The following is a 25,988-nucleotide window of genomic DNA, read 5'->3' on the forward strand; positions in this document are numbered from 1 at the left end:
AAATAAATAAATAAAATCTTAACAAAAAAAAAAAAAAAAGAAAGAAAGATGTGACCAGGAAGACCTGAGACTTTATGACCAAGGTAGAACGCAGACCATGAGTGTTAATGCAAGCGCTTTCAAAGCAAATCCAATGAGTAGACCCGGAAGGCAAAATCTGAAGCAAAGATGCCTGAGGTCTGGAGAAGAAGATGACTAAGAAGGAAGGGCAAGGTGAAGACAGGGCCATGTTCCAAGTCCTGCCTGGAAGGAAGATCACAACTCAGTACATATTATTCTCCAAGCCGAGGTGCTCTGGAGCTCTGCAGAATGACCTTCATGTTGTCTGTGCCCTGGAAAAAAACAAGTCTGAAAAACTGCTTGGGACTTTAATCTTAAGATAATTTTTTTTTTTAACTGACAAAAGGAGGTGGATTTCTTCCCTATCACTACACAACTGATAAAAGGAAACCCACAGTGCATTTTACAGTTGAAGGAGGTCTCTTATGCTTCAAACCAAGCTTAATAACAACAGCTTTTATAAAATTACCATATTCACTTGTATTTCCCTCTTGATATTATTTTTAAATATGGATGGAGGAGCTAGCTGGGGCTTACATGAGTCCCTGTAGTGTTTTACCTTTTTTTTTTTTTTTTAATTTTATTGATTTATTTGAGAGAGAGAGAGCGAAAGACAGCAAGCACGCACACACAACTGGGGGTGAGGGGCAGAGGGAGAGGGAGAAGCAGACTCCCCGCTGAGTAGGGAGCCCGATGCGGGACTCGATCCCAGGACCCTGAGATCATGACCTGAGCTGAAGGCAGACGCTTAACCGACTGAGCCACCTAGGCGCCCCTGTCTTATTTTACTCTTGACAGTGCTTCTTAATCTTTGAGAACCTCAATCCTGTCTCCCACCTTAGACTTAAAACAGAGTTTAATGGAAGCTTTTTGGAGGGCTATTTGTTTTAGTCAGCAGAATTTTAAATATGCATGTTATCTGACCCTCTAATTTTGCTTCTGGAATTCACCATACAGAAATACTTGGACAAATGTTCCACAAAAAAACCCCAAGGATTTTACTGCAGACTTGTTTGCAGTAAGACCAAAACCAAATAACCCCTAAATGCCCATCAATGGGAAATTAAATTATGAAATAAATGAACTGACAATTATTCAGCAGTTTAAACATGAGTTAGATCTCTATGAACTGATAAAATACATTATAATAAAAATAAAGCGAATAAGGCAATGTTCAGGAGTACGGTGTATAGTGTAAGCCCATCTCTGTGAGATACATTTACAGATGTGCATGAATTTGCAATAAAGGAGATCTGGAAGTATATCCAGGGGGTTATCTTTGGGAAGCGGATTTTGGATGAGAGTGCAGAAAAGATAATACTCACTTTTATACTTTTGTGCCACTTGGCATTTTTTGCAACCAGACTATTCTACCTTGTGGTTAAAGATTTTTCTTTTCTTTTAAAAAAGCTAATTGGAGTCTAAATCTCCTCATTTGTTCCTGCCCTCAGCAGCCCTTGTTTCTGAAAGTGGCAGGCGGAGAGATCAGAGATGTCGAGGCTCCAGGTGAGAGCAATTTTAGAAGAGGACGCGGTGGCGACGATCTGCCGGCACTGACAAACCCACGTGCAGGTTGGTGTTCAAGTGCCACAATTCAGGGACAAAGGCCAAGCAGCTGCATCAACATCAACTCTCTCAATTCTACATACAAGGACCCCAACTTTTATAGCCTCCACCAAACTAGAAACAACGTAGGAGGAAGAAGAATGAGGAACCTCACTGAGATTCAACGAGCCTCGGGTAGAAGGACACTGACTCATTTTTTCTTCCCTTTCCAATAAACAGCAGTCTGTTTTTTCTTTACTTTCTTTCTATTTGATGGTTTAGACCTGTGCGGTCTGGTCCAGTCCAGGTGACTACTGAGCACCTGAAATGTGGCAAGTCTGAACTGACATGGGCTATAAGTGCAAATACACCACTCGACTCTGAAGACCGATTCTGAAGAATGTAAAATATTTCATTCACATTTTTAAAATATTCATTACATATTGAAATAATATTTTGGATATATTGTGTTAAATAGAATATACGATTAAACCTAATTTTACCTGTTTATTTTCGCCTTTTTTTAAGATGGCTACTAGAAAATTTTAAATTCCACTGTGGCTCACATTATATTTCTATTGGATACAGCGGCTTTAGACCTTCACGGATGGAATATTTATATATTTAAATGTTTAAAAAAGAGAATAGCAGGATGGAGAGGGAGGCATGAATGAACACACACACACACCGACTGTTGTAATGCTACCCTCTATGATCTCGATGCCTCTCTGATTTTTAGTGTTCTTGCTACAATTCAGGGTAGCTGTTATAGGCCATGCAGCTCTGAGTTCAAGCTCTGCCAGTGACCAGATGTGGGATCCTGGGGCAAGTCACTTGGGGAGATTAAATTGACCATGTACAAGGGTATGTAATAAGCTCTGTCGGCAAGAGTTAGCTGTGATAGACATGGGTGAGAGTCCCAGAAATCACCAAATCATGCTTCTACCCGGAAGCAAACAATACCAGAGTTAGAATGAATCTTGGACAGTATCCACTGCTATGTTCTAAAAAACCCTTGTAAATCTCAGAAGCCCGATATATAAAAAAGATGAAATCAAGCTGCTCTGAATAAAACTGAGTGTGGGAGCAAGAAAGGATGGTAACTCCCGAGCTCTCCAGAGGAGTCTGAACACCATGGATGTGGTATCTTAACTGGGGCTCTCCCTTTTACGGATAAAGACACGAAGCTCCAGGTTGATGACTTGCCTTCAGTCACAGAGGAGGAGGCAGGGGCTGAAGCAGAGTGAAGTAGCTGGTTCCTAAGAAAGAACACTGCTCTGCATCACATCATTACTGCTGCCGTGGTAGACAACCTGTGTGCACAGAAGGAAAGTGGCCACGAGACAGGGCCAGCCAGAATGCTGAGGAGCCACTAAGGTGGGGAGAATGCAGCAGGTCTCTTTCTGAGGAGGCAGCCTCTACGTGTAGCTCTGGGAAATGGAAGGGGGCAGGTGGGCACCCAGGTCAAGAGAAGCGTGTGGGTTCTAAGAGGAAAACCTTGAGGCTTTTGGAGTCAAAATTTTGGAGTCAAACGGTAAGTCATTTTCACTAACATACAGTTAACATCTTGGAGAGGAGTATGTGCTGAGGCCAGAAGAGAGGTGGGGCTTCTTTAGAAGGTCTTGAGAGCCAAGGATCCTACACCGGTTTTCATAAGTTTTTGCAAAGGGGTGACAACAGGAAGATGAACTTATGCTAAATCCATGAAGAGGCAGGAGACAGGAAAGCAGGCTGCCAGGTTACTGCTTTCGGCTGTTAAGGGCCAAACTGAGGTAATGGAAGTCGAGGTCTGAGGGATCCTGTGCAGACAGGATCCACGGGATCTTGGATATATGAGAAGGATGAGGAGGATCCCAAGTGACTTTAAGGACGCAGCTGGGTAACTGGGGGGATGTGGGTTCCATTAACAGGAAAAGAAATGGCGAGAGGAATTGCTGGTTTGGGGGTCTGGTGAAGGTAGCGTTTCTGTGAGATGGTCGGTGGAGCGTCAGTCCATCAGGGAACTGAAACGTGGCTCTGGAACCCATTTGCATCTGATCTAGACAGACAGTCTTCGGGAACATCTAGGTTTGGGAGAGAAAGCAGAAGAGCCGGTAACAGAGGTAAAGGCAGAGGCACCCAGAAGTGTGCTCTTCACCAACAGCAAGGGCAGGGAGGGTTTAATGGAATCAGTGGTCACAAGATTCAGATGCTGAAGACACGGAGCAAGGGGAGAATGGAGAGATGGTCCCTATCAGCTCCGAAGGCAGCAGATGGGACTGCCAGGAGGATGGTGCAGTCAGATAAGCCTGTGTTCAGAGCCTCTCCTCATCATTCACTAGCTGTGGTACTCTGTACTACTTAACCTTTTCGGGCCTTAGTTTTCTTACCTGTAAAATGGGGGACAACGGTATCCCCTGAGGTTATTCTGAGATTTAAATGAAATTATGCATTTTGAGGCACTGAATATAGCTCACAGCAAGTGCCTAGTAACTATTATCTATCATTTTTATCAATGGAAGGATTTAAGGAACGGCACATGGTGAAGAAGTGGAGGCTGTGTGTAGAGACCCTGTTCTTTTTAGAAGTTTGGCCATAAAGGGAAGGAGAAAGACTGAGGGCATGGAAAGGGGGAGTGAGGTCCTTTCTAGGATGGAGTCACAAAAGCTAGTGGACAGGGAGATTCTGAAGTGGCAAATCAGAAGGGGATGGTGGATGGGGGGCTGGGGGGGGGAGTCCAGAAGCAGGGTAGCATCAAGAACACAAGTCAAAGGACTCATCTTGTAAGGGGGGAGAATGCATCCTTCTTTGAAAAGGGAGAGAAGGGGGTGCCTGGGTGGCTCAGTCTGTTAAGGACCCAACTCTTGATTTCGGCTCAGGTCATGATCTCAGGGTCTTGAGACTTCCATCAGTAACAGTTCTTCTTACCCTGGAGTAGCTTTAAAAAAGCGACTATGCTTACACAAAAGCTCTATGTTTCAAAAAAAAAAAAAAAAATCACTGGTTCTCTATGTGACAGGTGATGTAATTAAGGTGGGGGAGACAGAAGGGGGAGAGGGTGGCAAAAAGAAGCTGAGAGGCTTTGGCAGAATAGTGCCCTTGGCACCAGATGGCCAAGAATATCCCAGTCCTTTTCTGAGGGGACTAGAGCATTGACAGAAAAGGGCCTGAAGAAGGAGATTTCGAGGAACAGCTCAGTGAAGGGAGGCAACTGTGGCTCAGAACAGGGATTCCAAGGGACAGAGTGGAAAGGGTTAATAGGAGTTGGGGGAGCCAGAGGAGGGGGAAGCATGTTGCTCAGAACAGGGAGAAGACCATGGGGAGAAGTCACAGACCCGTAATTGTCAGTAGAAGGGAAGCGACGACTTGGGCAGTTGGAGGGAAGGACATGATGGCAGAATTGGCAGGAAGGGTCCTATAAAGACAGAATCTAGTTTGCAGAGAAGACCGCAGAACAGGCAGTCCTAGGGTGCCAGACTGGAGTGGCAGTGGGTTGGGACGCTGGAGTCCCGCAGAGCTGCCCTGACAGGGAAGAGCCATGCCTGACGCTGGCTTCTCAGTATACATCATGAAAACAAATGTTTTTTCAAATTCATGTTAAAGTAAGATACATATTAAGGATAAGAGAAATCATGGGGCGCTTGGGTGGCTCAGTCAGTTAAGCATCTGCCTTCGATTGGGGTCATGATCCCAGGGTCCCAGGATCAAGCCCCACATCAGCTCCTTGCTCAGCACGGAGCCTGCTTCTCCCTCTGCCTGCCACTCCCCTTGCTTGTGCTCTCTCTCTGACAAATAAATAAATAAAATCTTTGAAAAATTTTTCAAAAAAGAATAAGAGAAATCAACATCGATTACATTAAAAAGTACCCATTCACTCTTAGAACTACCCTCATGCATTATTCAACCAAGATCAGTTCTTTTCCTAAGTACCATCTTGGGTATTTCCTTACTCAAGAACATGCTTCTTTAAAATTCTTCCTATTTGGTTGGTTCTTTAAAGGGAAAAAAAAAAGGCCTAGGAAAGCATCCCAGAAGAGGTAAGAAATCTCAAGGTCCAGCGCAGTGCCCTGGTTTCCATACATGTGTTCTGACCTAACCCGAGGCGACAGGTTTCCACTCACAGGCTAGGGCTTGCCTTCTGGTGCCTTCGTGTTCAGGTCAGTTAAGGACCTCATTTTACTGATGTCACTGAAGAGAGCACTCAAATAAGGGGAAACACCAACATAGTAACCAATGAGAAAACTGGCAAAGCACTCAGTGACATTTCAAAGACATTTGTTCACAGACCACTCAGCCACAAAGGACAGTTTCACTGTCAGTTTCTCAGCTACTGGGTGTTTAATTCATAGAAATCAATGACGACAAGCCTAGAGAGGCCACCATACATGGGATAATATAACCATGAAGTCTTGTTTGTTTCCTTCCAACAGGGACTGCATTTATTATATTCTTCCTGGTGGCATTTGGCATTTCTTAGCTAGGGATCAGTAGAGTTAGCAATTCAGAACTTCTAAGAATTACTATCTGCTTACCACAATCTCCATATTCAAAGAACTAGTTTTAGAATTAGGTTTTTTTTCTTTTCAAAGAATTAGCATGCTTTATTTTTTTAAACGTGCATGTTCTTTTTATGAGTTTGCTATAACTTGGAAAACCCCATAACTTTCAAACCACAGACAAGAGTTCCGAGCAGGAGCACAAGATAACCTGGATAGCTAGCAACTGTGAATTTAATTTGCTATCAAGTTAAAAATCAATCTATCTCATCCATCCCTCCATCCATCCATCCTATCCCATCTCATGTCATCCTTCAACCTGACTAGTTGTCTACTGACCAAATTCATGGCAATGTTTTTTAGTATTAAACTGTAACTCAATGTGGAGTTCAGATGGACCACCCATAGGCAAAGAGCTAAAGGAGGAAGATAAAAAACTTCAATTCTTATCCATTTTGTAGCAGCCACTGAAGTCATTGGTGGCAATGATTAAACCCAGATAACAGAGACAGATAGTATTACAACTCCTTGGCAACCCTTCATATCACAGAGAATTGGTCAACCTTTCTAATATAGGAGAGACTGGAAATCAAAGCTGTTAAACGTATGGTTTGCTTCTCGACCTTTCTAAAATGTCGCTGTTGCTACTCTGCAATAATGCAGAAAACATTCCAGATAAAAATATAACCTAGTAGGTAAAACAACAGCAAGGGCAGAAACATGACAGAGGGGAAAAAAAAAAAAATCAAAGGGTACAGAGTCAGGCAGACCTGGGTTCAAATTTGGCTCTGCCATTTAAGATCTGTGTGCCCATGGACAAGTTATTTCCTCTCCTTGCAGAAGACTTTGGTTCGTCATCTGGAAACTCTGGATAATAGTCCACAGAATGTGGGTTTACTGAGATAATGCATGTGAAGGGCCTGGTCCTGGGTCTGTCACATGACAGACAAGTGTTACCTCCCTTTGTTTCTTATTTTTCTCTCCAGGTTATGGAGAAGGGCCTTACTAATACAGAAATGCTTATTCCTCAATGATTTTATATAAACAACTAGGATGTGACCTCTGAGGAAGGTTAATCCTGACTTCTGGCCTTACACTGAGAAACCTCTTTCCCTCTCCGGGAAACAGTCTTCTCATTATACCTATTCACAGAACCCCATGCTTCTTCATAGCACTTACCCTGGCTGAGGCTAATCAACTAATCATGCATGCAATGCCTCTCTTCCCCACTAGGATTTAATTTCTCTCTCTAGAAAAGGGTCTTGCATATAGTGGCCACCCAGTAAGTTGTTGGTAGACTAAATTAAACACCGGTTACAAAGTTTCCAACATGTGACATATACTACTGGTGATATGCGAGAGAGATGATTTTAGGGGTTGACCATGGACCAAGTATCTCAATAATTTTAATGGTTATATATTTATTTGAGTGTGCACTAGACAAATAAATAACTGGCTCATCAAATCTGTGATTTTACATATTTTTGCTTTGGATGAGGCTAAAAAAGCAAATTGTCTAAAAATATAAAAAAGAACCAATTGGAGCTGAAGAATACAGTAACTGAAATGAAAAATACATTAGAGGGAATCAGCAGCAGATTAGAGGATACAGAAGAATCGATCAGTGATCTGGACAAGGCAAGTGGAAATTACCCAATAGGAACAGCAAAAAGAAAAAAGAATGAGAAAAAATGAGGATAGTTTAAGGGACCTCTGGGGCACCATCAAGTATACTAACATTCATATTATGGGGATCCTAGAAGGAGAAAAGAGAAAGGGACAGAAAACCTATTTGGAAAAAAAAAAAAAAGGCTAAAATCTTCCCTAACCTGGTAAAGGAAAAGACATCCAAGTCCAGGAAGCACACAGAGAGTCCCAAATAATATGAACTCAAAGAGATCCACACCAAGACATATTATATTCAAAGTATCAACAGTTAAAGAGAGAATCTTAAAAGCAACAAGTGAGAAACAACTAGTTATGAACATGGGAACCCCCATAAGACTATGAGCTGATTTTTCAGCAGAAACTTTACAGGTATATTCAAAGTGCTAAAAGGGAAAATCTGACAACCAAGAATACTCTACCCAGCAAGATTATTATTCAGAATAGAAGGAGAGATAAAGAGTTTTTCAGATAAGCAAAAGCTAAAGGAGTTTATCAACAGCAAACTGGCTTTACAAGAAATGTTAAAGAGATTTCTTTAAATGGCAAAGAAAATGGCATAACTAGAAAAGAAAATTATGAAAGAAAAAAATCTCACTGGTAAAGGTAAATTTATAGTAAAGGTAGTGGATCAACCACCTACATAGCTAGTATGAAGGTTAAAAGGCAAAAGTAGTAAAATCACCTAGAGCCATAATAATTAGTTGAGGAACACACAAAATAATATGTAAAATATAACGTCAAAAAACTAAAACATGGATGGGAGGGAGTAAAAATGTAGTGCTTTTATTATTTTTTATTTATTTATTTTTAAAAGATTTAATTTATTCATTTGACAGAGAAAGACACAGCGAGAGAGGGAACACAAGCAGGAGGAGTGGGAGAGGGAGAAGCAGGCTTCCCGCTGAGCAGAGCCCGATGTAGGGCTCTATCCCAGGACCCTGGGATCATGACCTGAGCCGAAGGCAGACCCTAACGACCCTGCCACCCAGATGCCCCCAAAATGTAGTGCTTTTAGAATGTGCTTGAACTTAAGTAACCATCAACTTAAAATAGACTGCTATAATAGATAGGATCTTATATAGGGACCTACAAACCAAATAGCTTTAATAGATATGCAAAACATAAAAAGAAAGAAATATAAACACTAAGGAAAGTCACCAAGTCACAAGGGAAGAGAACAAAAGAAGAAAGGAACTAGAACTACAGAAACAACCAGAAAACAATCAACAAAATGGCAATAAGTTCATACTATCAATAATTTCTTTAAAAGTAAATGGACTAGATGCTCCAATCAAAACACACAGAGTGGCTGAAAGGATAAAAAATCAAGACCTATCTATATGCTGCCTACAAAAGACTCACTTCGGATCTAAAGACACACACAGACTGAAAATGAAGGAATGGAAAAAGATATTCCATGCAAATGGAAATGAAAAGAAAGCTAAAGTAGCAATATTCGTATCATATAAAACAGGCTTTAAAACAAAGACTGTAGGGGCGCCTTGGTGGCTCATTCAGTTAAGCGTCTGCCTTCGGCTCAGGTCATGATCTCTGGTCCTGGGATCGAGCCCTGCATCGGGCTCCCTGCTTCTCCCCCACCTCTGCTGCTCCCCCTGCTTGTGCTCTTTCTCTCAAATAAATAAATAAAATCTTTAAAAAAAACCCAAAGACTGTAATAAGAGACAAAGAAAATATAATCATAAAGGGATCAATCCAACAAGACGATATAACACATGTAAATATCTATGCACCCAACATGGTGCACCTAAACATATAAAGCAAATATTAGCAAACATAAAGGGAGAAACTGACAGTAATACAATAATAGCAGAGGACTTTTAACACTCCACTTACACCAACGGATAGATCATTTAGACAGAAAATTGATAAGGAAACACTGGCCTAAATGACACATTAGACCAGATGAACTTCACAGATATTTACAGAACGTAACATCCCAAAGCAGCAGAATGCACATTCTTTTCAAGTGCACATGGAACATTCTCCAGGATAGATCACGCGTTAAGCCACAGAACAAGTTTTAATAAATTAAGGATTAAAAGCATATAAAAGCATCTTTTCAAACCACAGTGGTATGAAACTAAAAATCAATTACAAGAAGACAACTAGAAAAAACACAAACACTTGGAGGCGAAACAACCCATGGGTCAATGAAAAAAAATCAAAGAGGAAATCAAAATATGCCTTGCGACAAATGAAAAGGTAAACACAATAGTCCAAAATCTAAGAGACACAGCAAAAGCAGTTCTACGACAGAATTTTTTTTTTTTTTAAAGATTTTATTTATTTATTTGACAGAGAAAGACACAGCGAGAGAGGGAACACAAGCAGGGGGAGTGGGAGAGGGAGAAGCAGGCTTCCCGCTGAGCAGGGAGCCCGATGCGGGGCTCAATCCCAGGACCCTGGGACCATGACCTGAGCCGAAGGCAGACGCTTAACCGACTGAGCCACCCAGGCACCCCTCTATGACAGAATTTTACGGTGATACAGGTCTACTACACCTCAAGAACAAGCTAAAGGAACAGAAAAAGAACAAAGCCTAAAGTTAGTAGGAGGAAGATAATAATAAAGATGAGAGCAGAAATAAATGAAATACAGGCAAATCTCGGAGATATTGCGGGTTTGGTTCCAGACCACTATAATAAAGTGAGTATCAGTAAAGGAAATCAAATGAATTTTTTGGTTTCCTAGGGCATGTCAGAGTCATGTTTTTACATATGCTCTTGTCTATTAAGTGTGCAATAAATAGCACTATGTCTAAAAAAAACCCATGTATATACCTTTATTAAAAATACTTTATTGCTAAAAAACGCTAACCATCATGAGTTTTTAGTGAGTCATAATCACTGATCATAGATCACCATAACAAACATGATAATAATGAAAAAGTTTGAAATACTGCAAGAACTACCAAAATGTGACAGAGACATGAATTCATAAGCAAATGCTGTTGGAAAAATGTTGCTGACAGACTTGCTTGAGTCAGGATCGCCACAAACCTTAATTTGTAAAAAATGCAGTATCTGCAAAGCACAATAAAATGAGGTATTCCCACAACTTTGAATGGTGACAAATAGTAGCTAGATTTAACATAGTGACTGCTTTGTAACACACATGAATGTTCAATCACTAGGTTGTACATCTGAAACTAATATAATATTGTATGTCAATTATACTTCAATTAAGAAAAGGTAAATTGTTTAGGGTAAAAAATTATGTAAGTATAGTTGTTTCAAGAATATGGCAAAAACCATGAAGGTGTTAAAAAAGATGACAACATTTGGGAAATATTGCCATAGTAACAAGTAGGAACCCAGAGTGGACACATGCCACGATTCTCTGATTTAGGGTTAGCCTAAGGTAATGAGGGAGTCTGCTTTCAGAATCTATGGCTTGTAAATTCTCAGCTGGACACTGCAATAGATGTGCCAACACGGACTCAGGAGTCAAGCTAGAATCAGGTCAAGCTGGGGGCTGGACCCCAGAACTCATCTGGCATGAGTAAGAAGCATGCACATTCAGATATCTTGGTGTTATCATAGGAAATACCAAACATGAACAGAGCAGGAACAAGGGTCAGATTCCACGGCCATATTCAAGGTCAAAGCCAAACCAGCAGGAACTACCTAGGAGACAGGGCACCCAGCCCAGGAATGATGTGTGGTAGGCCTGGATTCATTCTCCTTCAGCCATAAAGGCACATGGGCCTGGATTCTGATATTGCTTCCTCCTTCAGGCAATTAATTCTCAATTTACTACCTCTACGCAAGGCTCCGAGAGAGGGTAACTTTCTTTTGTGCACATCTAAAGAGCCAATGGGTCTCTACCCACCACCTCACTTTCTCAGCAAACTGAAGCCAGCTCTCGCTGCCATCATGAAAGGAGCCTTTCCCTGAGCCTCCAACATTGAGTGCCCCCTTCCCGTGCTGGGGTGAGGAGAAGGGTATCCTTGTCCTCTTGGATTGGAACAGAGAATGAATTTTTCCATAGAAAAAATGTTACAAACAGAAAATAGGTTTTGATGAATTAGCACAAATAACGTTTCATATATATTCCAGGTTATATAGGATTCTGCAAGCTAGACTGGGCCACTTCAGTGGGAAAATGTTTTAATGCTATAAAGCGAAAATTCAGCTTGCAATTGTTCCATAAGTAGTGACTAGCTATACTTAGAAATACAGCAAATTCCTTACTAGTAAATGCCTAACACTACATATCTTAAATTTTATTTTCTTCTAACATCTTTCAGGAAAATATTGGTTTTATCGTCAAGAGTGGCTGGTATTCAAGTCTTATACTATTGAAAAATAACTGACCGCTTTCCTCCCATTACAAAAGAAGGACTCAATCTTTGTATTTGAGGACAATTCTAGATATATAAATATAATTCTAATATACATTTCTCTAATCAGCTCTCAGCTGAATGAACTTATTTATGGGATGAACTAGAATGACTGTCCTGACTTCCATCCTGCTTATTTTCTGTTCTGACCATAATCCTTTATTTTTAAAAAATATTTCATTTATTTATCTGAGAGAGAGAGAGAGCACGTGTACACCCTCGAGCAGGCTGGTGGGGGGGTCAGGGGGAGAGGGATAAGCAGACTCCCAGCCAAGCGGGGAGCCAGCCGCGGGGCTTGATCTCACAACCCTGAGATCATGACCTGAGTCCAAATTAAGAGTCGGACGCTTAACTGACTGAGCCACCCAGGCACTCCTGACCATAATCCTTTAACCCAATGTTTTCTACACTTGTCTGATGAAAAGAATTACATGAGGTGCTTTTAAAAACAAGAATACCTGGCCCCAGCCCAGTTATGAATCAGAATCTCTAAGGGAGAGGTCTGGGAGTTGCACATTTAAAGACTGCTCATCCCTGGTGATCCTGTCATCCAGCCGAGTGGTTCTTACCTTCAAGGGTGAATTAGGATCACCTCAAGGGCTTGTTCAAACACAGGTTGCTGAGCCCCAGCCCAAGAACTTCTGATCCAGTGGGCCCGTAGGAGGTGGGAATTTGCATTTCTAACCAAGGTCTTTAGAGATGCTGATGTTGTTGGTCCAAGAACTACACTTCCAAACCTACTTATTTAGCCTGTTTGGCAAACATTGAAGCTGAATTCAATATTACTTTTTCTCCTCCCTCCTTGGTAGAAAAACAACACTGGATTAAAACGCACAAGACTTCATTTGGAGCAGTACCCCTGCTACTTTTTAGCTGCTTGATGTTAGACAAATAAACTTATCACTGCATCTCAGTTATCTTCCATGGGGAGGCATAAAAAGTAACAGAAGGGAAGAGGTTTGGTCCTGTACTTGGCACACAGTAGGCCAGCACAGAACATCTATGTACTCTGATTTCTCTGGCATGATCCCCTCCTGTGAGCTACATATTAAACAATGCTGAGTTCTAAAAATAGGTCCCAAAATTTCTGACATGCACCAAACTTCATTTGGCTAAAACAAAAGAACAAACAGACAGGCAAGGAAGGAATGGCCAACCACTTCTTTTCCTTGTGAGCTACCATGTAGCTAACATTTTGAACGTAACATGTGCAATAGGAATATACTCAACCTTCCAACTCACGTTTCCCATGGAAATAAAAATAGAAAACAAGGAGTTAATAGATTATGAAGAGGTTCTCTGCTTAATTTTGATTTGCTGAATTTAGTACCCAGGTATGGATTATTTTCTGGGCAGATCTTTATTATACTGTTTGGCTATTTCTTGTGACCTGAAAATCAAACAAATGAATCACAGACTCTCAGAGTCAGAGGTCCCCGGAGGTCATGTCGCCCACCCACGCACTCTTATTAATGCCACTGAAAACACCTCCAATGTGTGGTGGTCCGGTTTCTTCTGGAACACCCAATGAGAATGCACTATTTTCACGAACCCCAATCTTCTCTTCAGATAACTGTCTAATATTAGATTTTCCCACGTCTGAGCAAAAACCTTTACTTCTGTCATTTCTATATCCCTGGTCCTTGTTTTGCTCTCTGTCGTGCCTGAATATGCCTAATCTCTCCTCATGCTGACAGCATTTTCAGCATCCTGAAGCAGGGCTGACATCTTCCTTGCCTTGTCCTTTTCAGTCTGAATATTCTGCGTAAGCAACTATCCTCACCATCCAAATTTCCATACATGTAATAGCCCTGGTCCTTCTCCTGTGCACAAGGTCCACCTTGAGGATACTTCTAGGTCCTATCATCACCAACAAAAATAAGTTGTAAGAACAATGGCATGTTTCTTTCCAAACAGAGTTTCCAAGAGCTGGAAGTTAGAGTCCCACAGAACTATACTAATCAGGACTGAGAAAGCGTTTCCAGGACAGGCTTGGACGTGGTAGCCCGAAGCAGGTGGATCTGGATATCTATATATCTATATATCATGACCTTACTTGAAAGAGAAATGCTATGCTGCCACTTAAATTATCGAAGACCCAAAAAGTCTCTTTCTAAGGAAGACAGAGTGAAACAAAAGGCATGTCTTACTTTCTACGAAACATTTCTGCAAATATGCAGCCAACACTCCAGAGGTCCACAGGGGTGGCGTAGCTGGACTGAAGCAAGACTTCTGGAGCTCTGTACCACAGCGTGACGACCTGCAATGGCAAACGGATCGAACTGTTACTGAGGAAGATGGCTGGTTGCTTAAACTTCTCATCTCAGCCGGTTTAATGCCAGTTCAGAAAGAGTGCCTGGCATCATATGGGGACACTGAGACAGAAGCAGTAAGTAACTCAGATTCATCACTGATGGGCCAGGAAATGACATCATCCCCACAACCTGGGTTCCCACCTCAGACTCTAGATTCTTACGAGGATAGTAAAATAACTGAGTTTCAGAAAGCAAAGCAAAGACTTAAAAAAAACATGGATCTTAACACTATTATTTTTTTTTCTGAAGGGGCTTAAAAAAAAAAACAATACATGGAAAACAAGTGTTGGCAAGGTTTCCAGCTCAGTTCCTACGTCAGCATTATTGGGAAATTACAAGAGGATTCCAGTGGTTGCTGGATGTTGACCTTGAAGTATAAAGAGCACCCAGAACAAGTCAAAACTACTCTTATCATGAGACTGTGGAGAATCAAAATAAAGCCCCCAATGCCACTCTTTTCAGAAAACAAATAAGAAACCAAGAACTTAAGAGAGAATGTATAACTCAATTGTTTACACTATGTGTATAAAAAGTCATCCAGAGGATAGGATTCCCCAATAGGAAGAACCTCACTTAACACAAGAGCAGTGTGTGGTAACAGATGAAACAAACACCACCATTAACTATTTCTGCAACGCTGAGAGGCCAGGAAACAGACCAGTATAGAGGGGTTCAAGTGCTTCTCTTTTGGGGGGGAGCAGAGATTCTATGGATGCCTGAAATAAAGGAATATTCTTTACTGTCAGATAAGGAATTCAATACATAAATCTACATAAGCATTTTATATTATTCAGGTTCCTTTTATCCTTACTTATTGTTTTGTCTAATTGCACTTTTGTTGACATCTATCTAAATTTCCTACAATTCTCCTTTATGTATTTTGATGCTGTAGTACTTGGTGCATTCAGATCGCAGGCGCAATTCTCCAGAACATGATTGCCATCTACTTCCTTCCTTGTAGACGCACGCTGCTCTTCCCAGCAAGAGATGGAGTCTGGGGCACCTGGGTGGCTCAGTCGGTGAAGTGTTAGATTCTTGGTTTCGGCTCAGATCATGATCTCGTGGTCGTGAGACTGAGCCCCATGTCAGGCTCTGTGCTCAGCGTGGAGTCTGCTTCTCCCTCTGATTCTCTCCCCCTTTCCCTCCCGCTCTCTCTCTCAAATAAATAAATTTTAAAAATCATAAAAAAGAAAGAGACAGAGTTTAAGTCACATTCCATTGTGACTTAAATTGGTCTCAGTGAGTCGGTCGACTAAACTAACAGAATGTATCTGAACTACCAAAACAGGTTGGAAGAAGCCTAGTAGTCTGGGCCTTTTTTTTTTTTTTTTTTAAAGATTTTATTTTTAAGTAATCTCTACACCCAACGTGGGGCTTGAACTCACAACCCCGAGATCAAAAGTCAGTCGCAAACTCCACTGACTGAGCCAGCCAGGCATCCAGTAGTCTGGGCCTTTTTGAATGCTTGCTTTTGAGATGCTTCCTCTGGAGTCCAAATGCCATGCAGTGAGAAGCCCACGAAGATGTTCCAGAGGACAGCCCCAGCTGAATTCTCAGCTGAAAGCCATGCGAATGAGCCATCTTGGGCATTCAAGTTGGACCGATCTGCCAGATGACTGTGGCCCACCCCTGCCAATGTCCTAGGGAGCAGAACTGCCAGCTGAGTCCAGTCAACTCACAGGATTGTAAGTGATAATAAAATGATTGTTGTTTTAAGTTTTGGGGGAGATTATACAGTGATATCTTACTGAAACAAGATTCTTGACTGGTTCCTCCTCCTCATCTCGTTTAATAGGTTTTGTTTTGAATTCACACAAGAGGTCAAATTTTGTGTAAGGGATATCTGGTTGATATCTAATGGAGGAATGGTAGTGATGTAACAGAAATTTTAAAAAAAGAAGCAAACAAAAACCAAATAGTGTTACTCAGTTATCACTGGCTCCGATATATCTTTCCAGCAGCATATCCCATAGTATCTCCATAACCCTTACAGACTTGTCACATACTAGACCACAGCACAGTATCCACTCTGTGCATCAGAATCATCCATGGGGATTTTAGAAAAATATGTGTCTAGGGGCGCCTGGGTGGCTCAGTAGGTTGAGCGACTGACTTTTGGTTTTGGCTCAGATCATGATCTCAGGATTGTGAGATCAAGCCCCGCGGCTGGCTCCCCGCTCAGTAGGGAGCCTGCTTGAGATTCTCTCCCTCTCCCTGCTCTCTCTCTCAAATAAATAAATAAATAAATCTTAAAAAAAGAAAACAACCCAAAAAACAACATGTGTCTTGGCCTTATCTCTCCCTCACTAAATTAGATCTCCATGGTGGGAGGCCTGGAGTGCTTCCTTCACTTTTTGTTTCTTCTCTCTCTCTCTCTTTTTTTTTTTTTAAAGATTTTTTTTTATTTATTTATTTGAGAGAGAGAAAGAGATAGAGAGCATGAGAGGAGGGAGGTTCAGAGAGAGAAGCAGACTCCCTGCCGAGCAGGGAGCCCGATGCGGGACTCGATCCTGGGACTCCAGGATCATGACCTGAGCCGAAGGCAGTCGCTTAACCAACTGAGCCACCCAGGCACCCTCTCTCTCCTTTTTTTAAACAAAGTTTTCAAGTAACACTAACCCTTGGCTAGGTCTGAGCATCACTCAATTATATAAACATACCTTCTAGCAGCTCCTGCCTCCATGCCTTAGTTGGCACTGTTCTAGTCTGGGAAGCTCTTCCTTCTCCTCTCCATGTGTGGAAATCCTACTTATCCTACAAAAGGCTGGCTCTGATGTCGTCACCTCCCTGAACCCACTGCCCCCTGAAAGTCATACCTTGTAACATAGTTCATAATATGGTTCATTCTGGGAGGCATGGACCCGATTCTATCCAAGGTTACGTCTGTAAATACCCATCACAATACTGCTCACGTAACAACTGGGGCTTAACAAACACCAAATTGACAATTTTAAGGCAATTATTGCCAGAAGATAACCAGGCAAAATTCAATTATCAGTCATTCCCCAGAAAGAAGGTACTTACTACATTTGCTAAGAAGAGCATCCAGTTCTGGGCTCTAGTTTTCACTTGCGTAATTTATTTCTGCTTTATTAATATTTCTAGCTGGGGGAACATTTCCCTGCTTCTCTGATATACTGCAAAAAAAGGGGTAGGTGTGAACGGTCCGTAAAGTTCCGCTCAGTGGTTTATAGACATACACAGCATATGGGCACACACCCATCTTCTCACCAACATTTGAAATAAAGCCTAGCATCATAGGTGATGAAAATTTTAATCTGACTATTGCACTGTTTTAAGCTGTCCTAAAGAGGCTGTGATTTCTGACTGATTACCCATCCTAAAACACTTTAGTAGGACTGTTATCATTTTTAATACCTTAATCAGTGTACCTACTATGATCATCAAACAAATGTTTAGGGAATTAAAATAATAATATAATAACTCTATTGATAAGTTTAGGAAGTTCCTTTCAAAAATCAGTTACCACTCAAAATGGGTAATTAGTTTTTATCAAATATTTTAAAAATATCTATTAATAATGACCGTATGATCATTCTCCTTCATTCTATGAATGGTATATTAATTACATTAGTAGATATGCTAATACTGTATAATCGTTGCCTTTTTGGAATAAATCATTCCTAATCTCAATGTATTATTCTTTTAATATTGGTGTATCACTCTTTTATTTTTATTATCATTTTTTAAAGATTTATTTATTCATTTGACACACAGAGAGAGACAGCGAGAGAGGGAACACAAGCAGGGGGAGTGGGAGAGGGAGAAGCAGGCTTCCCGCTGGGCAGGGAGCCCGACGCGGGCCTCGATCCCAGGACCCTGGCATCATGACCTGAGCCGAAGGCAGACGCTTAAGCAACTGAGCCACCCAGGTGCATGGGTATATTACTCTTTTAATAGACCCTTGGATTCTATTTGCTAATACTTAGAGTATTAATTTATATTCCTAAGTCAGTCTGACCTACTATTTTATTTTTTGTGTTAATTTTTCATGTTTTGATATTAGAAATATGGAAAGATCCCATCCTTCTCTATATTCTGGAATATTATAAACAACATGAAAATAATCAGTCTCTTAAAAGGACTCACTCATAAAACCATCTGGGTCTGGATTTTCATCTTAGCGACAGAGAAAATGTACTTCAAAGCAAGACAACTGGCCATCCATATGGAAGGAAGTACGTTTGATCCCTACTTTACACCATGTATAAGAAGAAATTATATATTCACAAAAAATCTAAGCATATGAAGTCGAGCTAAAAAAACATATTAGAAGAAAATAGAAGAGGACCTTGAGATATGGAGGCCTTTTTCAGCATGAAGGGAAATCTAGAAACTTGAGATGAAAAGATGAACAGATCCAGCTATTTCAGACTGCAATTCTCTTTGGCAAACACTATAAAATAAAGGCAAAGACAAGTAACAACCTGGGATAAAACATCTAAAACAAATGACATAAACAAAACAACAGAAAAATGGATAAAGAGTATAAAAAGATAGTTCACAAGAAGAAACACACTATCAAAGATACTTCATCTCATTAAAAGAAAGCAAGGAATGAAGGAAGAAAGTCATCACAATAAAGGGGTATCATTTTTGCCTGGTTAGCAGAAGTGAACAGAATGACACTATTCCCGGTTGGCCATGGTATGGGGAAACTGTTTCAAACCATAAATTGGCACAACCTCTTTAGAGGACAGTCTGACAGTATTTATAAGATGAATAGTGACCATGTCGCCGAACCAGAGTTCCACTTGCAGGAATTTATCTGAAATATTCAGTCTAGTATACAAAGAGGTATTCACAAGGATGTTTACCCCACAATAATTTCCAATAGGGGAATATTATTCAGCCATCAAGCCATCAAAAAGGACGAGCTACTTCTCATTCCCGCTCATTTGTGCTCCCATAGAAAGATATCTATGATATACTGTTAAGTGAATGAAGATGTTTTGGAACAGTGGGAAATACATTCTAATTTTGATTAACAGATTATGTGTGGGTGTAATACAATAATCATACATGCATACAGAAATGTCTGCCAGGACTCTCTACACAGACACGAAGCTTTCAATGAATAGTTGCCAGAGATACGTGGTAGAGCAGGAGGTGAAATGTGGAAAGGAAAAGGGGCTCGAGGATGATTTCAGGGCACGAGATCAGTCAGTTGCTGTCAGTAAGCACATTTTATAGCTGAGAAAACTGAATTTCAGAGGGGCTGAGTCATTTGGCCAGAAACACTGAGCTGAGATATGAGGGAGCTGGAATTTTCACCAGGACCCTCTGCTTTTCAACTCTGTGCTCCTTCCTCAACGTCCAACACAAGACCTTCAGCTCGGCATTCCAAACATCCATAAATCAACAGGCAAGCATGCAGGTTGTAAATAGATAACCAAGAGGAAAATATTTTAAATTTACATGGAGCTATCTTACTGGGAACTTTAAAAGAGTTTACAGTTCCAGATCTCAAAAACTCGGCTATCCTTTGGGGTTAAATGATTTCCTTAAAAAAAAAAAAAAAAAAAAAAAAAGATAAAAAAAAAAATTTTTAAAATTTTTTTTTAAAAAAAAAAAAAATGCTATGAATAGTAGGAAATCTATTCGTCAAATTCCCATTTAATAATTACAATTAAAAAAAAAAAGATTTATAAATCTCTTGGGTAGCCCTAAGATTTTTGGTTGGTCTATGTGTAAGTCATTTTAACAGTGAGAGGAATCAGATTTATTAATTAGGTGTGTGGCTTATCCTCTATTTGAACTATTAGCATTTGACTACAGAGACACCTTTTTGGTTTTTTAATCTTTTTTTTTTTTTTTTTTAAAGATTTTTATTTATTTATTTGAGACAGAGAGAATGAGAGAGACAGCGAGCACATGAGAGGGGGGAGGGTCAGAGGGAGAAACAGACTCCCTGCGGAGCAGGGAGCCCGATGCGGGACTCGATCCAGGGACTCCAGGATCATGACCTGAGCCGAAGGCAGTCGCCTAACCAACTGAGCCACCCAGGCGCCCTGGTTTTTTAATCTTGTGGAATTCAACATGCTTGAATTCCAAAAGGAAGTATGAATTGTACAAGACTTACCTTTCTAGTTAATTATCTAAAAAAATAAAGCCAACAATGTCCAAGGCCTTTATTTAAAAATAACAAATTACTACTTTTTGCAATAAATACAAATCTAATAGTTGTTCCTTAGTTTATGTAGTATCATCTCATACGTCAGCAGTGTCCCCAGTTTTAATTTGCTAATATATGTGGTGGTTCCACATTCTCTGATCCAGAGTCCTTCAGTCCTCACTTTACATCACTGTAATTTAAAATATCTCCAATGATGACAATTTCTGTAATTTCATGGGATTTAAAATATGTAAGTTACAAGTTTTTGAGAACAAATTGTAACAATTTTTCCTAACAGTAAAATATAAATCCTGTTTGCTTGGGAATTATTACACTTCTGTGCCTCTACCACTTTCTTATGGAAGACTGCCCAACTTAAAACCAGTTTGTCACACGTAAGCAGATTTGATTTTTACTTCAAAGCTTTTTAAGGAATGGACAAAACTGAAAAAATGTTTCAAGGTTTTAGTGCATCAAGTAAGGAATGTTCTCAACAATGGAATCAATTCTGCCCAAAAGTTCTCTGTTTAATAATTCTAAACATTCTTAAAAAACAAAATATCACGGTGAGTTTAAATTTAAAAACATGTAGAGAGAATCAATGAACGCAATGTATAAAGATCAACATTTAGAAATCTATGACAAAGGTAGCCTCTTTGATACATGGTAACAATGCAGTTGTCTACAAGCAAAGACAACAATAGGAACTATGGACAGAGTTTAGTGGTTGGAGCCAGCTGGAACCAAAGCAAATACTATGTTTATTACAATCATCACATGTATTAACAGCCTCTAGAGGTGCTGAATGGATTTGGCAACAGGAGGGGGAACCGAAGACAGGGGAGAAGGGGACTTCAAGGATATTTACCCAAGTGGATGTATCTGTTTAAACTGCTTTGATCTCTATTCACAATTTTTTGAACCAGTCCAATAACAGTATAAGATAAAGTAGAGCCAAAGCCAACTCTGACTCAAAATATATCAGAGTAAACCACTCTTACTTAATATACGATTTAACAGTCTTTTATTCATGTTCTTTTCACCAAGATCCTAAAAATACTTTGTAGATGTTATCCGAAGCATCCTTATTATACGGCTACATGCATGAAGAGTAGAAAAGCATGTCACGAACACTGTGCGGGTCCATCTTCCTTTTGCCTCTCCGATGATCCCTGCCCTGGGTGGTGGGGGTGGGTCTGTACCCACCCACATGCCTCCAGCTTCTTACTGGGTTTGGCCAATGGGAAGCCTAGGCAGGAGCTCAGGGAGAGGCAGAAGAGCGAGGCAATCTTGAACTCCCTGATTTCCTCGTTGTCTAGAGCTGGCTGTGCGGCCATTGCAAAATCTCTGTCCATCCTGGGCACTACCTGATTCCAGGAACTGCTCCCCCTCTTCCCGTCAAGCTTGGGAATGGTAAAAGCTTGGCTGCAACTGAGACCCAAATTCCAGCACCATCCACTGCACTTCCCTAAGCCCCCTTTGTAAATCTTGTCTCTGTACACAAAACTTCCTTGAATTATTTTGAGTGTGCACTGGAACCCACTTCCCTGTGGGACCTTGACTAATACATTCAGTTTGCAGATGAAGTAATGAGCATGGATGGCAAATTCTTGTCTAAGCCTCATTTTTCTCTCTGTCAATGAGGGCATTTAGACTAGATCTGTAAGGTGACTTCTCTTAGCATTTGAAGAGTCCCTACATGATGTGGCAATGGTCATGAAGCTTTAACAAGGTATATACTGAATAGAGCCAAGAACTCTTTGGACATCCTTGCCTGTCCTTTGGGTTAGTAATTATTTGGGGGGGATATCAGTGCAGTGATAGTCTCTTTGGGGTCTGCTTCAACATCACATCTCAAATGCAAACATAGATAAGGATTTCTGAGGAATATGGATACAAGGCCAAAGTGAAGGCTTTCTGAACTATGCTCTAGGCCGTTTATTTGCTTCAAACCAATATAAAACTCTCTGGTATGTATGCTTTTTCATTCCAGAAGACTACTATGGTTGTACAAAGTGAAAATCAAAATTAGTGGCAATTTCACTGACTTTTCATAAACTTTGGTCTCAAAGTTCAGTTCTTTAAAGTTATACATTTAAATTAATATCATTATCAGAATTTTAATTCTGCCAAGCCAGTTCAATAGAAACTATTAAGAATTAAGTACCAGTAACAGTTAACATACAAAGTACTTTTCAGCAAATAATAATGGAGTCATCTCAAATAGACTCATTTATAATCTAAGGGCCAGAACAAGATGTTTTGATAGATGAGATGACAAAAAATGGCCAAGGTCTACACAAAAAAGAGAGTCTCAGCACCGAGCACTGTACCAGTAACGATTTTGGCCTCTGCTCTGATGCATCCATTATCAGGAGCAAGGCTGTCTGTTCTTCTCAGGACCTAGAATTGTCCCGGCTCACAAATGGAGTTGCTGGTTCCCATCTAGATGTGCTGATTTCCAACCACTTGGCCATTGCTTCTGTGGTTCTCTCTGTGGGATATTCTTTCCCTGAGTCTCTGCAGGTCTGAATCCTCACCTATCACTTCTTCCACGAAGCCTTCCCTGCTCTCCCATCTGGAAATGATCGCTGTCGCCTGAACTTCCACCACATTTCTTTATTTTATTTTTTAAAAAAGATTTTATTTTTAGACACAGAAAGAGAGGGAAGGAGCATGTGCACACACAAGGAGGAAGGGGCGGAGGGAGAGGGAGAGAGAGAATCTCAAGCAGACTCTTTGCTGAGTGCGGAGCCTGAGGTGGGGCTCCATCCCACGACCCTGAGATCACGACCTGAGCCGAAATCAAGAGTCAGACGCTTAACCGACTGAGCCACCCAGGTGCCCCAACTTCCCTGCATTTCTATAGTACTTGAACCTTCTATTTTCCACTATAGTCATTCGACTTATCGGTCAGGTGTATGATCAGTGTCATGCCTGAAAGGTGCTCAGTAATTATCTGATGACTGGATACATGAATGAAGCACAGGGAACTGTGCTCTCATTTAGCTAATGTTTCAACAGATCAACCTAAAAAAGGCTTTACTCCAGACATCAAGCCTTAAAGGTCCAAGTGAGCTTCACTTTGATTCATCATGTGAGTGCCCACTGTCAGTCCTGGACAGGGGGTCACACATTAGGAAAGCAGCAAGTCAAATGAGTTGGCTGAAAAACAATGGGAGTGGGGAATGGGCTGTAGCGATTTAAATGAGGAATTCGAGGGTCCTGTTCTAGAGTCCCTCCCACTCCTTAGAGTCTCTTCCCCCATCAGTCCCTTAATATAATTATTTTCTTGAAGGCTAAGAGCCTCAGGCAGTTACTCTTCTTCCGTGATGTACAACCTCTGGGGAGTGTCATACGTGGATGCCCTCCAGGACCACACTGTAGCCAGAACTCTGCAGACCCACAGATCCAACTGTCTCCTGCACATCACCATGTAGTACTCCCAGAGGTATTTCAATTTCAAAATGCATGCATTATCTTTCCCCTGAAACTTGCTTCTCCTCTTAAGATTCCCTCTCTCTCTACAAGCAAAATTGCCACCTACCCAGGTTCCCCACTCATCTCCACTATCCATGAGGCTACCAGATCCTGACAGTTCCATTGTGCACACCTGTGTCCTCTCCTGATGGCCACATCAACTTCCTCTGGGCTCTTCTCCTACCAGTTGGCCTCCTTCCACTCTGTCCTCTCTATTGCATCCGAAGCTGTGCTCACCATACTTCTGCTTAAAAGCCATCCATTCTCCAGAGCTTTTAGGGTCCAGTTCAAGTCCAGTTTACTCACAATGCCCTTATGATCTGGCTCTTGCCCTCTCTGGTTTTATCGCCTGTTCCTCCTTCACACGAATGCTTTCCTCAACCTACTCAGAGGCTTTACGGTGTTCAATATGCATGCTGTGTCATGCCTCATGGCCTTGCCATATGCTGAGACCTTTCTCTGGAATGTCTTCTCACAATACCATTCTTAATTCTTGTGAACCTTGCCCCACCTAGTCCTTCCTTAGTGACACGTAATTCCAGCACTTATCACACTGTATCCCATTCATTGTGTACTTACTGCCTACTAGACCCAAAGCCATTTGAGGGTAGAGACCATTTCTAAGTGCACTTTCCACCCATGGCACCTCTCAGAGCACTGCATATAGTAGACACAAAATAAATGCATATTCCAACAAATGTATGGGTAGCCAGAACATAGCAGAATGGAGGATTACAGAATTCGGAGGTTAGGCTTCTATTACAGCATAAATTTACAAACCATGGTCATGTCCCCATACCTACCCCAGGTATTCTGAGGGTCCATCAACACCAACTTCAGTCAACACATGACTTTTTAATAAAGTTGGAGACCATTTCAGTTTTGTAAAATGAAGTTTCAAAATGCCTAAAGGGCCCATGTTTCCCTTCAGGCTGTATTGTTTAAATTTCATCTTGAACTTATGAAACTTAAAATAGTTACCACTTGCTAAATGTCTATTACGTTTCAAGTAACAAACTGACTCTCTTTTTCGAAGTACAGTATAGTGTAGTTTTGATTTTGACACTAAACAATCACACACTTGATCTCTCTCTGCCTTCACCATAGAAACCAAGCAAATATTTGTAGACATTCCTTCAACCTTCACAGATAAGTAGAAATGAAATTATTCTGAGTACAGGATATGGCAGGCTGTGGAGCTCATCGTTTCCTTTTGAACGTTGTTTTAACTCATGAAAATCTATATGCTCTGGGAGTCAACTTAATCACTCAGATTTGTAAGAGAATTTAAAACCTGACTTCTTATCATGAAAACAAATGTCTCTGAAGTCCATGCCTCCTTTGTAAACTTACTGAATGAGCACTGGGAAAGTTATACAGTCAGTGCGAGTCACCAGGGAAATCGAAAAGCATGGTTTTAAAATCTAAGTTCAGCCTCAAACATTCCCCAACATCTTAAAATTCAGTGGGCACTGCCTTCCTTAAATGAGAAGGCTTTGGAGATCCTTAACAGGAAGGAGCTAAAAAAGGTAAAGGTTCATTCTTCAGTTCTCCCTGCCCCCATTGTCTCAGCTGCACATCTCCATGCTCACAAAGCTGCACATCCACATGCTCACAAAGATGCATGCAGGAAAAGAAAACCAGCCATGCAGTTTCCACCTGATCTGGGCCACCAGAAAAGAACTACCAAGGATTCTCGAGCTCCCACTATATTTTGCACTTTCAGCTATTAAAGGCAAGAATGAAAGAAAATATGCTTCTGAAGATGAGGTTGGTCTCATGCTGTGCATTTAGTAAGATTCCAACTGCAAACAGAAAAGAAGAAGGACGTGACCGAGAGAAGCACTTAGCTTGCAGCATTAGGAACAGGGTAGTTAGACAGAAGGAAGTTATTTTCTGACAAGAACTGTTAAATGGCAGATGGATGACTGTGGGATTTTGTGATC

At 40.9% G+C, this 25,988-nt stretch overlaps 1 protein-coding gene across 1 annotated transcript in view; it reads right to left on the minus strand.

The window, feature by feature from the left end:
- CDK6 (cyclin dependent kinase 6) overlaps positions 1 to 25,988 on the minus strand; it is a 231,218-nt gene that overhangs the window by 48,930 nt on the left and 156,300 nt on the right. The window contains exon 4 of the mRNA XM_021689616.1: positions 14,262 to 14,371. Coding sequence (XP_021545291.1) covers positions 14,262 to 14,371 — 110 coding nt within the window. The remainder of the gene's footprint in view (positions 1 to 14,261; positions 14,372 to 25,988) is intronic.

The sequence above is a fragment of the Neomonachus schauinslandi genome, chromosome 12 (assembly GCF_002201575.2).
Source record: "Neomonachus schauinslandi chromosome 12, ASM220157v2, whole genome shotgun sequence".
In the NCBI taxonomy this organism is placed as follows: Eukaryota; Metazoa; Chordata; class Mammalia; order Carnivora; family Phocidae; genus Neomonachus; species Neomonachus schauinslandi.